Here is a 12,830-nt window from a genome sequence, read left to right as displayed (position 1 = left end):
GTTGTAGTACTAATGATATTTATGATAGGTGTTTGGTCAAAAAGGATGGCCATGAAATGCAGACTCAATATTTGTGGATACGAGTTGGACACAGCTGGCATATACAGGCGGTACTCTGAAAGGGAAAAGGGTAAACTTGGGTTCTTAATTAAAATAGGGTTTAATCTTTCAAAATTATAAAATAAATTTCACTTGTTTCGGCAAGTTTAGTAAAACAGTTGTAAGAGATTCATTTTTATCTATGAATTTTTATAATATCGATTACTATCTTATAAAAGTAACTTTCATTTAATAAAATGACGTTCTTCTATCTATTTTACAAACAATCAATGTTTAGGAAAGTAAATGATATCTGTTGAAACAAAACCATCAGTGACCTAATTTTTCTGAAGATAGTTAAACACAAACGAAGAAATTTACGTTGATGTAAGCGAAGTCAAAAAATAACCTATAGTTGAAAAATTCGTCGTATATTTAAGAAAAATAGACATTTACTCTTTAATAAAGCAAGTATGGCTAGTTAACATTATTCATTTCTTAAAATTAAAATCAGGCGATACGCAAATTAAAAAAATCAAAAATCATGCAAAACTTTAACAAAAAAATTATATAAATCAAAATACGAGTACACTGATATATATATATATATATATATATATATATATATATATATATATATATACACACACACACACACACAAATGAAATACTCATCCAATCAAATTCAATGCAGGGTTATTTATGATGGAATGACAAATCTTAATATAATTTCTTTATAATTCTTTTAATGAGAAATATGCAAAAAAAACTAGGTTAAACATTTTTCGCCGTTAAAAATATGAAAAGATATTATTATCTTTATTTTCAAACGTGAACTTTTTGTCCTCTACTTTTACAATGGATCATGATAAATTTATTAAACAGATATTTTCTTCAAAACCGTGAATTTGGGCTTAATAAATTGTTAAAATTTGTTAATTTGAAACAGTCGAAATCCATTCGAAACTACACTTTGTAGGTAAATTGACTAAAAAACCTGTTAGCCACTACTTCATTCTATTTCAACGGCTATTTTTTTTGTTTTGACAGAAACAAAGCTGCTGAAAAATACCCACTGGAGTTGTACCCTACCCCGCTTAGGTGCTGAAGAAATTAAGATGTAATTATCAAGGCTGAACTTAAATACTTGCCAGCCAGCTTCAACCGAGCTTGCAGATACAATAGCATAAACTTTCAACCATTTTCATTGATTTAATCAAGCTTCACATCGTAGCTGTTATGGCACTTTGAAACCTCATTTGTAGTTGCCAATGCAATGAAACTCCCATTTTCTATCATTTAAAAATAACAGTTGCTATGTCGGAAGGCTATAAACAACAAAGAGGTCGCTCTAGAAAATCTAATTAATCAACTGCAAATTCAACTTTAGCCAATCTGTTCTGGAAGCTTAAGATACAAAATTTCACTTCTAACTGATAGAAAATTTAATAACTGAAGAAAAGAAAATAAATATATGAGATCAAGCACGAGAGAAAAGACAGGTGGTGCCATTCAAGTCTATAATAATAGCCAAAAAATAACAAAAATCCAAGACACATCGGGCTACATGTACATGCACCGTGTAAGCCAAAATTGTAATACCTCATTAAACCGCTATCAAGGCATACAATCAGCTTTTTTGCTCTCGAAATGTCTTTCTACTCATCCGTCACGCATCCACTAGAAGCAGATTTCACATTTTTAATATACTGGGACAGAACAAACAATATAGGATTAGAAACACTAGGAAGAAAAAATTACTGACAAAAGTGTAGATAATATTTCATAATATAAAATGTGCCGATGTGCATATTAAAATTAATCTAGAGCTAAACAACATATACACTTTTTATCATCTAATTAACAAAGGAAAAAAAATGTAATTTCCTATCCCAATATCTCTCAGTTGTTATTCTTTAGTCCTTTGAAGGTTCTTAGATTTATTGTTAATTTAACGGTATTTGACCGCAGCGGCACAAACTTGGAAAATCTGACACAGGATAAATGTACCCACAACCAAGAAAACTAGATTGTAACAACTGAAAATAGGAAGACCAGAGAGTAGTACTCATGGATATAGATTGAAATGTATCAAGACCTACATAGAGTTACGTCTACCATTTTTCCTTCCAAGAGTTTCAAGCCACATACCTTGTACAGTGCTCCTTGGTTAGCTTTATATGGAGGAGCAGTCCAATTTTTTTTGCGTGCCTCCATCTCCTCATCTGATACCAAAACATCAATTCTCCTTTTTTGGACGTCAACGTTGATTATGTCTCCATTTTTAATCAAGCCAATTGGACCACCTTCCTATAAAATCAATAAAGCTAGTAAAATTATTATCGGTTCACTAAAAAAACAATTTTCAAGAATTTCTTTATTAAGAGAAAATAACTGAAAAAGTTTTATGTTCTTAGTCTTACGTAGGTTTCCTAAAGCATTCTACCTTTGTAGTCCTGATTAAAACATCATAAGTAAAATTGCACATAATTACAGTAAAGCATTATAATATGATCTTCAACATTTAAAACCGGACATACTACTATTACACCCAATACAACTAAATAGCTTGAATGTTGGAACTAAACTGAGTTTGCAAAGAACAAAGTTTAATACCAAAAGGCAGGCCTAGATGGTTTCAGAAGTATAGTCTTTTTCAAAATACACAAACACACTACAATTTTTTCCTCTGAATGAATTGCAAAAGTGTGAATAGTCATTCCAAAAGATTGCCAAAGCCATTTCTCTGGTCCCTTGAAAATAGAGCACTGCAGAATATACTATCGTTGCCATTGCTCAGAAATATTTCTTTCTCTCTCCAGTGTCTTCCGTTTCCTCACAATTTCCCTTAATAATATGATATTTTGTTTACAGTCATAACACTGCTGCTAAGAATCTCAAGATCAGCCATTTTAGCCACTCACGGTTATGAGAGGCGAACCAAACCAGGTGGTTCTTTATGAGCTGAACAAAGTTAACAGATTTTAGCATACACACAAATTATTACTGGTGGTAAACATTCTTTTACTTATAATTACGTGTAGGGACTAATTATGTCAAGCATTTGTCTAACAACTTAAGATAACACAGTTCACACACGATGCATCTGATTATAAAAACTATTCAATTAACCTGTGCTTCAGGGCATATATGGCCAACCACAAATCCATGTGAACCTCCTGAAAATCTTCCATCAGTCAATAATGCAACTTCCTGCAATATTAAAAGACAATACGCTTAAGAAATACCAATCCAGCATAGGTTCATTATCATGATTCATAATGCTTTGAAATAAGTCATTTCAGTTTCTACTAAAATAATAATAACCGGAAAATCTCTGTACACGTGTTTTGCTAAATAGAAATTTTAAAATAAGCTCAAGTCAATTGAGTTTGTATCAGTGAAGATGGAACTCGACATGTCAGTTAATACATTCCATAGTGATATTGGACACTATTACAAACTAAGTAAACAAAATAAAAAAGGATAAAAGACAAACCTTTCCGAGACCTGCACCCATTATTGCACTTGTTGGTGTTAACATCTCAGGCATGCCTGGACCACCCTTGGGTCCCTCTCCCCTGATCACAACCACTTTACCCTGAAAAAAATAGAAACAAAGGTAAATCACTGAGATTAACAGTTAAAATAGAAGGAACAAACCTGGTCGTTGTTGTTGCTCAGTAAAAAAATTATACAAATAAGAAAAACGTTGAAAAATGCAATTTCTCTTCAATGATTACTTATTTAAAAAAAAAAAAACTATAACGAGTAAACCTTTATGACTAATGATAGTGTGCATCTGCAAACTTGATTTGTGAAATTGATTTTGGTTAGAACTAATTTCAAACTTCTAAGTGAAGTGATTTACGTTTAAATTGTTTTTCTCAAAAGGAAGCTTGTAAAATAAATTAATGTGAAATTTTCGATCCAATACCAAAGGTTGACAAGCACACGTGAAATAGTAAAACTTTGGGATATTGTGATTCTTGATACTTTCAAACCGCCTTGAGTATCTTGACAACCTAACAGCTAGAATTGTCCTTATATGCTGAGTTTTAGGTGAAACAGGAAAACAAAAACCTTAAAACTCGAAGGATCCTCTGATATAGCAGCAATCATCGCCTCCTCTCCTTCAAACACAAGTGCAGGACCTGTTGAATAATACTTGCACTAATAAAAAAATGTGATATGGGAAGATATAATTTGAAAATAAAATATTTGAGAAATTCAATAAAACAGGGCATGAAATTTCACCAGAAAAGTACAGTCCTTCTTTTCCAGTAATTTTAGCGACAGAACCCTGTGGTGCAAGGTTTCCATATAATATTTGAATGTGACCCGTCTTCTTGATGGGATTTTCTAGCGGCCTTATTATTTCCTGAATCATGCATCACAGAAAAATTGTAATTTGTGAAGAGATCAATTTATTAGAAAAAGATACAGCTCAACAGATACGTCATACTCGTACCTGCCCTTTGGACAAAGGAGGGACAAGTTCTGCATTTTCAGCAAGGGTTTTTCCCGTGACTAGAGAGGAGGTATAAGTATGTTAGAGATAAGTGTATCTTCTGGAAATTAACCTTCTGTTCTTAACAGACAAAACACGAAGGCATGTAAACATACCAGTTAAACAGTCACCGTCTAAAAGGCCTTCCTCAAGAAGGTAACGGATAACTGCAGGGGTTCCTCCAATCTACAAAAGAGAAGTCAAAATAATAAGAATTCTAAGCAAGTATAATAACGGCAAAAGAGCATATACATCATATGACTGCGACAAATTGATAAGACAAGCAATGTTCAATTATATAACAAAAGCATCAATTGCATACCTTGTGAAGATCTTCCATGACGTATTTCCCACTAGGCTTAAGATCTGCGATAAAAGGAACCTCGTCGCTAACCTTCTGAAAATCATCAAGAGTCAAATCAATGCCAACCGACCTGCCAAAATTATTATACTTGAGATTTCCTCCCAGTATTATTGTATAAGAATAGGATCTCTGGCATCAAACTTCACTCACTTGGCTATAGCAATAAAATGTAGCACAGCATTAGTAGAACCACCAAGTGCCATAACTACAACCATTGCATTACGTAGTGATTTACGAGTGATGATATCTCGAGGCTTTAAGTCCATCTTCAGTAACTCAAGTAGATATTTCCCAGCTAACCGACACTCATCCAACTTTAGTGGATCCTCAGCTGGAGTAGACGAGCTGCAGGAACAAGAAACAAAGGTAAGCATATTCTAACAGAAAAAAGGAGAGGAAACTTACACAAAACTTACCTATAGGGAAGAGACATTCCCATAGCTTCTATTGCAGAAGCCATGGTATTAGCTGTATACATGCCACCACAGGCCCCAGCACCAGGGCAAGAATTGCGAATAACATTTTGTCTTTGATCATCACTAATTGATCCACTCACAAATTCTCCATAGCACTAAAGGAAAACCAGAAATTAATGGAACATTATTAACTACAGTTGCCTTAGCTTAACAGTACACATCCAACTTTGATGTTCAGGGAAAACAAATTTATATTTTAGAGTATAATGTTTCCAACATTAACAGTAGCAACTTTTCCGTCATTTAAAAAGAAGACTATACTACAGAATGAAGACTATCAATAACACGGAGAGCTCTTTTAAGCTTTATATTCTTTTTTTTCCTACTTTTCAGTTCACCAAAGAGGGATTCTTGCACTCCGTCATACTGGTTTTTCTTTTCTAATATAAAACTTTAGCTCAGCAGAATTGTCCTTTGTTTAAAAGGAGTGCAAAATAAAAGGAGGAGAAATCAATTAACCACAAACAATGAAGAGTTGAGATGAAATTAAAAAGAAAAGGTTTTCTTACCTGAAAGGCAGACACTATATCAAACGTATTGCCCTGAAAATGACCAGGCTGAAACAAAAAATAATAATAATCAAAAATAGAACGATGAGGAAAAACAGCACCTTAATATTCCTCTACACCTGAAGATGAAAAACCACATAAAAAGGGGGAAGTGGATGAATATTCCCACACCACTTTCTCTTTCATCTCCTTTTTCACATCATTTTCTTCCCTATCTCTTTCTTATTTTATGAAGACATAACTCATCTCATCTATTCCCTTATGTCTTTTGTTATTTATTCCTTTCTGTTCTTTCCACCTCCAACACCATTTGATGTATACCATTTTACATTTTCCGAACGAAAAATACCGCTCCCAATAAAAATAATAAAAAATAAGCAACCTACAATTACAGAACAACAGAAAAAATGATACACATGTAACAATAGCATATTCAGCTCAGAGGAAATTAATAATTAGAAAAATGACCAAATTCAAGACAATGGCTACATTTTAAGCGACTTTACCTTTATAGTCCCGCCATAAACCATGATACTAGGTCTGTTGAGCCTGCCCATGGCAATGATAGTACCTGGCATCTGTAAAAGCGTAAGATACATGTGAACACACAGACATAACATCAAACACGTAGAGCGCAAACGCGGCGCGGGTCTTACATTTTTGTCACAGCCGGGGATGGAAATGTTAGCGTCGTACCACTGCGCAGCCATAACGGTTTCAATGCTATCGGCAATGAGGTCTCTGGACTGCAAGCTGTAGCACATACCTCTGGTGCCCATGGATATGGCGTCGCTGACACCGATGGTGTTGAAGCGGAAGGGAACCATGCCAGCGGCGGCCACACCTTCGCGGACGGCTTCAGAGAGAAGAAGGAGATGCATATTACAAGTGTTTCCCTCGTACCAGACCGAGGAGACGCCCACCTGCGGCTTCGCCATGTCCTCCTCGGAGAGTCCTACGCCGTAGAGCACGGCCTGAGACGCTCCCTGCGACTTCGGTTCCGTGATTCGGGAACTGTACTTGTTCAACTTGACAGCTTCGGTGGTGGTGTCCACCGCGACGGAGGCTCGAACGGAGAGAGAACATGAACGAGAATGGGATCTGAGAGATTGCGGCGAAGTGGGGATAAAGGTGTGAGTGGGAGAGAAGAGTGTGGACTGCATTCTGAAGTGCGGGTTAGAGAGAGAGAGAGAGAGAGAGAGAGAGAGAGAGAGAGGCGCACCGCAAAACACTTCTAAAGGTTTAGCGAAAGGGGTCACAGAGGCTCTGATGAGTTGATTTCTTGCACTCCTATTTTCTTTAAGATCACGTGCGCTTACTTTTAGGATAAAATATGTTCTCTGTAAAATGTAAATATATCATTAAGTTTTTCAAAAACAAACTGTATTATTTTCATTCTTCTAAAATTTAAAGAATTACTTTCAAGGAAATGTATGGATGCCAATAATGATTTTACATATGAATTTTACAATTAATTTTTAATCAATTATATAATCAACAATATATGAAAAGAGTAAGTTTTTTATCTATTAAACAGTTCTTTACTATGATTTCCTATTGTTAACTAGGGGTGGGCAAACTGCACTATTTGCACTGCACTATAAATCTATTACAATTAACTATAAAATAGTTTAAAAAAACTGAACTGCACTAGAAAATAGTTCAATAAAACTGAACTAAACTATTTTTTAGTTCAGTTAACTACAAAACAATTCAGTTAACTACAATGCATCTTTTTCTAATAAATAAATGTGGTTTTGCACTAGTACCACTGTCAATGGCTAATCATCGATAGAGTTAAAAGAATTAGTTCAATTTGATTTTTTTTAATAATTACAAACAAATAAATTAATATTCAATAACATCACAGCATTTAAAAAAATTAAATTATAAATCTATATAATTAGAATTAGTAAATAATTATAATAAAAAATTTAAAACAATTAATGAAATATTATTGGTACTATTTTATCATATTATTAAAATTAAATTAATAACTATAATTATTTATCATTACTATTTATTATTAATTTAAAAATATAAAATGTCTAAAATTTGATTCTCATATTAAATATAGTTTAATTTAATAATATAAATTTGTTTATATATTATTTTATATAGATTAAAAACTTAATCTCTAAAATTATTTCTGTTTATCTCTGACAATTATCTAGTTTAATATAAAAACTCTCATATTTTTTCTCTTCTCACCTTTTTCTGAATTCTCATATATATATATATATATATATATATATATATATATATATATATATATATATATATATATATATATATATATATATATTATTATATTTTATAATTATTTACATAAGTACTTTTATCTTTTTATTTTTACAATTATAGTTAATTTTATTAAGTTATAAAAATAATTACGAGTTTTTGAAATATAATTACAATATAATAAAATTTAGTTTTTTTTAAAATATATAATTATTTTAGTATAAATTTAATAATATCATTTTATTTTAATAATTATTATAATAATAGTTAACTTTTTAAGAGACTTGAAAAAGAACATTTATTTATTTATACAAACAAATGTAAATTTTGAAATAAACAAAAACTATTTAAACAAATTACAAAATACGAAAAAAATAAATAAAATTTCAAATTGAAAAATATCAAATATTAAAAAAATTAAAAATTAATAAAATTTTAAGAAATAAATTCAAAAGTATAAAAAAACCATAAATAAATACATAATAAATAATATTTAACCGTAAAACATAACATACAAATAATAGATACAAATATCATAAAATATATACAAAAATAAATATAAAATGTTATAAAAATATTTCGAACATATATTTTTAAAAAAATTTAATAGTATAAATAAATATCAAATAATATAAAAAATATTAAAAATATAAATAAAAATTAAAAATGTAAAAGAAATCAAATTAAAATATAATTAAACATAGCATAAGAAATAAAAAAATGAAAAAATAAGTATTTAAAAGTGAGATAAGATTAATACTACACGTAACTAGGTTGAGTTTTTCATAGAGTTATTCATCTAACTTACAGTTTTAGAACAAAATGAAAGTAGAAGTGATAGGAACTCACTAAACATAGTTCAGTTTTTAGTTAACTGCACTAGAAATATAATAAGTTCAGTTTTTCTAAACTGAACTAGACAATAGTATAATTAGTTTTTAGTTAAAATAGATTAGTTTTTTTTAGTATAAAATAGTACAGTTAACTATAGTTTAGTATAGTTAAGTTATTTTTGCCCAGCCCTATTGTTAACACTACATAACGGCCTCTTTTTTCTTTCAAAATAGTGTAATTTTGTTTTTAAATTATTAAAGTGGTCAACTTTAAAAATAAAATAAAGATATTTGTAAGTTGTATCAATGCGACATAATTCGGTGATGAAGAAGTCCTGCTAAAATGTCATAAGTTTTTATATTTTTAAAACTAAAATTATATTAAGATAGCACGATTTTAGTTTAAAGTATTTTAAATGAAAATTGTGTCATATTAATTTGATTTATATTAAAACTAAATTAAAATCGTATTTCATTGATATCAGTTTAAAATGAAATGAATTAAATTTCTATCTCATTTACATAGTTTTAATTTTAAAATGTTTTACATTAAAATTGTATTATTCTAATACTTTTTTTTAACGAAATCATGTCATAATAACATAACTTATCTGTATGAGTACAAATTTTAAAAAATTGTTCATTTTAAATTTGAAAAAATAAATTACACTAATTTGTTTAAAAAAAAGATTAAATTGATTGTACTCAATAGGATGGTACAAAAAGAAAAACATTACCATATAAATCAGTCTTATAACACCTAAGCAGTCTTATAACACCTAAGCAGTCTTATAACACAATATAGTATGACATTATTTATAAGAAAGGATGCAACTGGTGTATGCTACTGAGTTTTTGTAGTTTCTTTCTATCAATTTCTTTTTAACAATGACATGTTCTTCTTTATTCATATAAATTGAACATAAATAAATAATTAAGATCATTTACCGTAACTTACATATCTGTCAATCAATTGAGTTAGGAAAATAGATAAAGAATGAATAATTTCTTTTTTGGATATATGAAACTTAAATAAATTATGAATAAACTGGGAGTGTGGATTTTATTTTATTTTTTTATCTTGTTACTTTGTTGTTAAAAAATCATGAAAGACACAGGGGTGTTGCTCCCTCCACCACCAGGCCTTTCTCCCTCCACCTCTCCAATTTTTTTTAATTTCAATTATATTCTCAGATTAAATTTTTTTATTTTTACTATTTTAATTTATTTCAAACCTAGTTCTCCTACTTTACTCCCTGCACTCAATCTTTCCATCTCTCATTTTCGTTTAATAATTTGTCTTCCGTGTTTTACTCTGTAACCTCATATGTCTTCTCCGTTTCACTTCTCCTCCTCCGTTTCTTTCTTCTTCATTTTCCTTACATTATTAAAATACATTAAAAATATATTCAAAAATAATAAATCAAAACACTTAAATTAAATTATTAAAATATTTTCAAAATAAAGAATAAACTAATAAAACAAACCTTAAAATAAAAAACGTAACCTTTAAACGGAGGTGACATCCTTCAACGGATGTCAACATCCGTTTAAGGAAAAACGGATGTCGACATCCGTTTTACCTTAAACGGATGTTGACATCCGTTGAAGAATGTCACCTCCGTTTTAAAGGTTACGTTTTTTATTTTAGGGTTTTATTTGAAGGTTTATTCGAATACGCACTTAGAGGAAGCAACACACGCACTGCACCACGAGCGCGACACTGCACCACGAGAGGGAGACTGCTTGATAATTCTTTCCACCACCACCAGCCTTTGCAACTTGTAGTATCTCACAGCGACGAAAGAAAGAGAGGAAAAAATATAATTTTAAAATGAAAGAAAAGTATTTTACTGATGTATGGGGGAGTAGAATAGGTTATTAGTGGAATAGGTTGTGAATGGGTAAAATTAAAAAACAATAACCCTAAAAATAAACTTTTACTTAGGGGCAAAATAGTAAATGGGAGGTGGAGGGGGAAAGGTGTGGTGGTGGAGGGAGCAACACCCATTTTTTTTCCTGCACTCCCAAATGTAATGCCCATTATAACTCTACAATATTATATATATATATATATATATATATATATATATATATATATATGTGTGTGTGTGTGTGTGTGTGTGTGTATGTGTGTGTGTGGGTTTGCTAACTTGCGTATGCTCTTTTTTCAGTTGGTACATTTTAGCAATGTGTATCAGGTTTCAGTAGACAAAAATATTTTCATATATTTTGGATTCTAAGTTTTAAGGTCAAGGGTATGTTAATAATTTTCATTCTTAAAACTAAGAAAACAAGAAATCTCACCTCTATGTCATTTTTTATTCTTCTCAACCATTTCTCTTTCATCTATCTCACTTTAACCTTTTCTTTGTCATCCCTATAGTAGCCTCAACTGAAAAAATCAAAAACACTCATGTAACTCTAATTTACCTTCCTAACTTATCCAATTTGTTTATCTTTCATCTTCATCCTCTCTCTCACTCACACATAGTAACTCGCGACACCGTAATTTGATGCTCTTACTCTATTTGTTCATTTGTTTTTTCACTTTAATAACAAAATAATTGATGATGTTGATGTCTACAATAATTTCAAAACTAAAAAGAAAAAAAGAAACCCTGTGAAAAGGCATTAGCATCAACACATAATAGTTGCAAAGCATTTAGTTTCTTAACACCAATTTTGATAAAGTCATAAAATGAAAGGAGTAAAAGTTAAATTATGAGCGTGATAGTAACAAATATATTAAATTTAAATTCCAAGAAATTTAGTGCATTTTGTTTTTCTTAATTTCAGTTATGCGACAAATGATAAATCACAACATCAACATCATGTGTTGGAGATGTGAATGGTTTAAAATAAACTTACATGATGCGATTTACTTTCGAAAATAATTTTTTTGTGCAAAGCTAACAGGTTCATTATGACTAGTTTACTAATTTCTGGTTGATTTTTAATTAGTTGATATATCAATGCAATTGTAATTTGTTAAAATATTTTTGTTTTTTTTACAAAAATGAAATGAAAATATGCTTGTCATATGAAACATTCCAAAGGGAACGAACACTGGTCTCTATTTGGAATAAGGGGACAGAGTCAACAATAACAATTTTCTCTGTTGATAACTCTCTTCAATAATTTGTTCATGTTAAATCATTTAGTAAGATGTGCAGGAGCTTCATTTTTTTGTGTTTGTTTTGACATTGGTTATATACAGGAAGATGAATATCGAAATATTATTTTTAGCGGAAAATATGTTTTTAGAATTATTTTTAAGAGGTGACTTCAAAAATCCATTTTCTAGAGAATAACTTACCCCTTCGGAATCCCTTTCCAGTCAAAGTATCAAATCTCTTGAATTTATTCTACTGAATCTAAAATTTAAAAACGAAATTTAATAACAATCAAAAGGGAAAAAGATATAACACAACTCTGAAATCAAAAATCAACATCAACATCATGAATTATTTTGTTATTAAAGTGGAAAACAAATGAACGAACAGAGCAAGAGCAACAAACTGCGGTGTCGTGGGTTATTGTGTATGGGTGAGAGAGAGTATGGAGATGAGAGAGAAACAAATTGGATAAGAGAGGAAGGAGGATTAAGGTGTTAGACGATGATTTCTGATATTTTCAATTGAGGTTACAGTTGACAAAACAATTTTGTAGCGAGAGAGACGAATGAGAAAGAATTGAGAAGGATGTGAGTAAGGATTTTGGGGGTTTCTTGTTTTTTTTAGTTTTGATAATGAAAATTATTCAAGTACCTTTGACCTTAAAATTTATATCCATAATATATAAATATATTTTGTCTAGAAAAACTCGATACACCTTATTAAAATATACAAGCTCAAA

At 30.5% G+C, this 12,830-nt stretch overlaps 1 protein-coding gene across 1 annotated transcript; it reads right to left on the bottom strand.

The window, feature by feature from the left end:
* Positions 1–1,385: 1,385 nt before the first annotated feature.
* LOC124832579 (dehydratase family) lies at positions 1,386–7,160 on the bottom strand. Its single transcript, XM_047306822.2, has 14 exons — positions 6,555–7,160; positions 6,405–6,476; positions 5,899–5,946; positions 5,330–5,484; positions 5,064–5,258; positions 4,872–4,983; positions 4,666–4,735; positions 4,511–4,569; positions 4,297–4,420; positions 4,123–4,193; positions 3,539–3,640; positions 3,172–3,252; positions 2,191–2,349; positions 1,386–1,748 (listed from the first exon to the last, which is right to left on the bottom strand). The coding sequence occupies exons 1-14, from the start codon at positions 7,059–7,061 to the stop codon at positions 1,698–1,700; spliced, it is 1,806 nt and encodes a 601-aa protein (XP_047162778.1). The 5' UTR covers positions 7,062–7,160; the 3' UTR covers positions 1,386–1,697.
* Between the last annotated feature and the right edge of the window lie 5,670 nt (positions 7,161–12,830).

The sequence above is a fragment of the Vigna umbellata genome, chromosome 5 (assembly GCF_029865625.1).
Source record: "Vigna umbellata cultivar VRB3 chromosome 5, Vumbellata_1.0, whole genome shotgun sequence".
In the NCBI taxonomy this organism is placed as follows: domain Eukaryota; kingdom Viridiplantae; phylum Streptophyta; class Magnoliopsida; order Fabales; family Fabaceae; genus Vigna; species Vigna umbellata.
The sequence above is the reverse complement of the archived record's forward strand: the minus strand, read 5'-3'. Positions and strand labels throughout refer to the sequence as shown.

Coding starts and splice junctions, on each gene's coding strand:
- LOC124832579 (XM_047306822.2), bottom strand. CDS start 7,061: ATGCAGTCCACACTCTTCTCTCCCACTCACACCTTTATCCCCACTTCG. Junction 5,485..5,898: donor ATATAGTGTCTGCCTTTCAG/GTAAGAAAACCT, acceptor GTTTTCCTTTAG/TGCTATGGAGAATTTGTGAG. Junction 4,570..4,665: donor AGACGGTGACTGTTTAACTG/GTATGTTTACAT, acceptor CCTCCTCTCTAG/TCACGGGAAAAACCCTTGCT.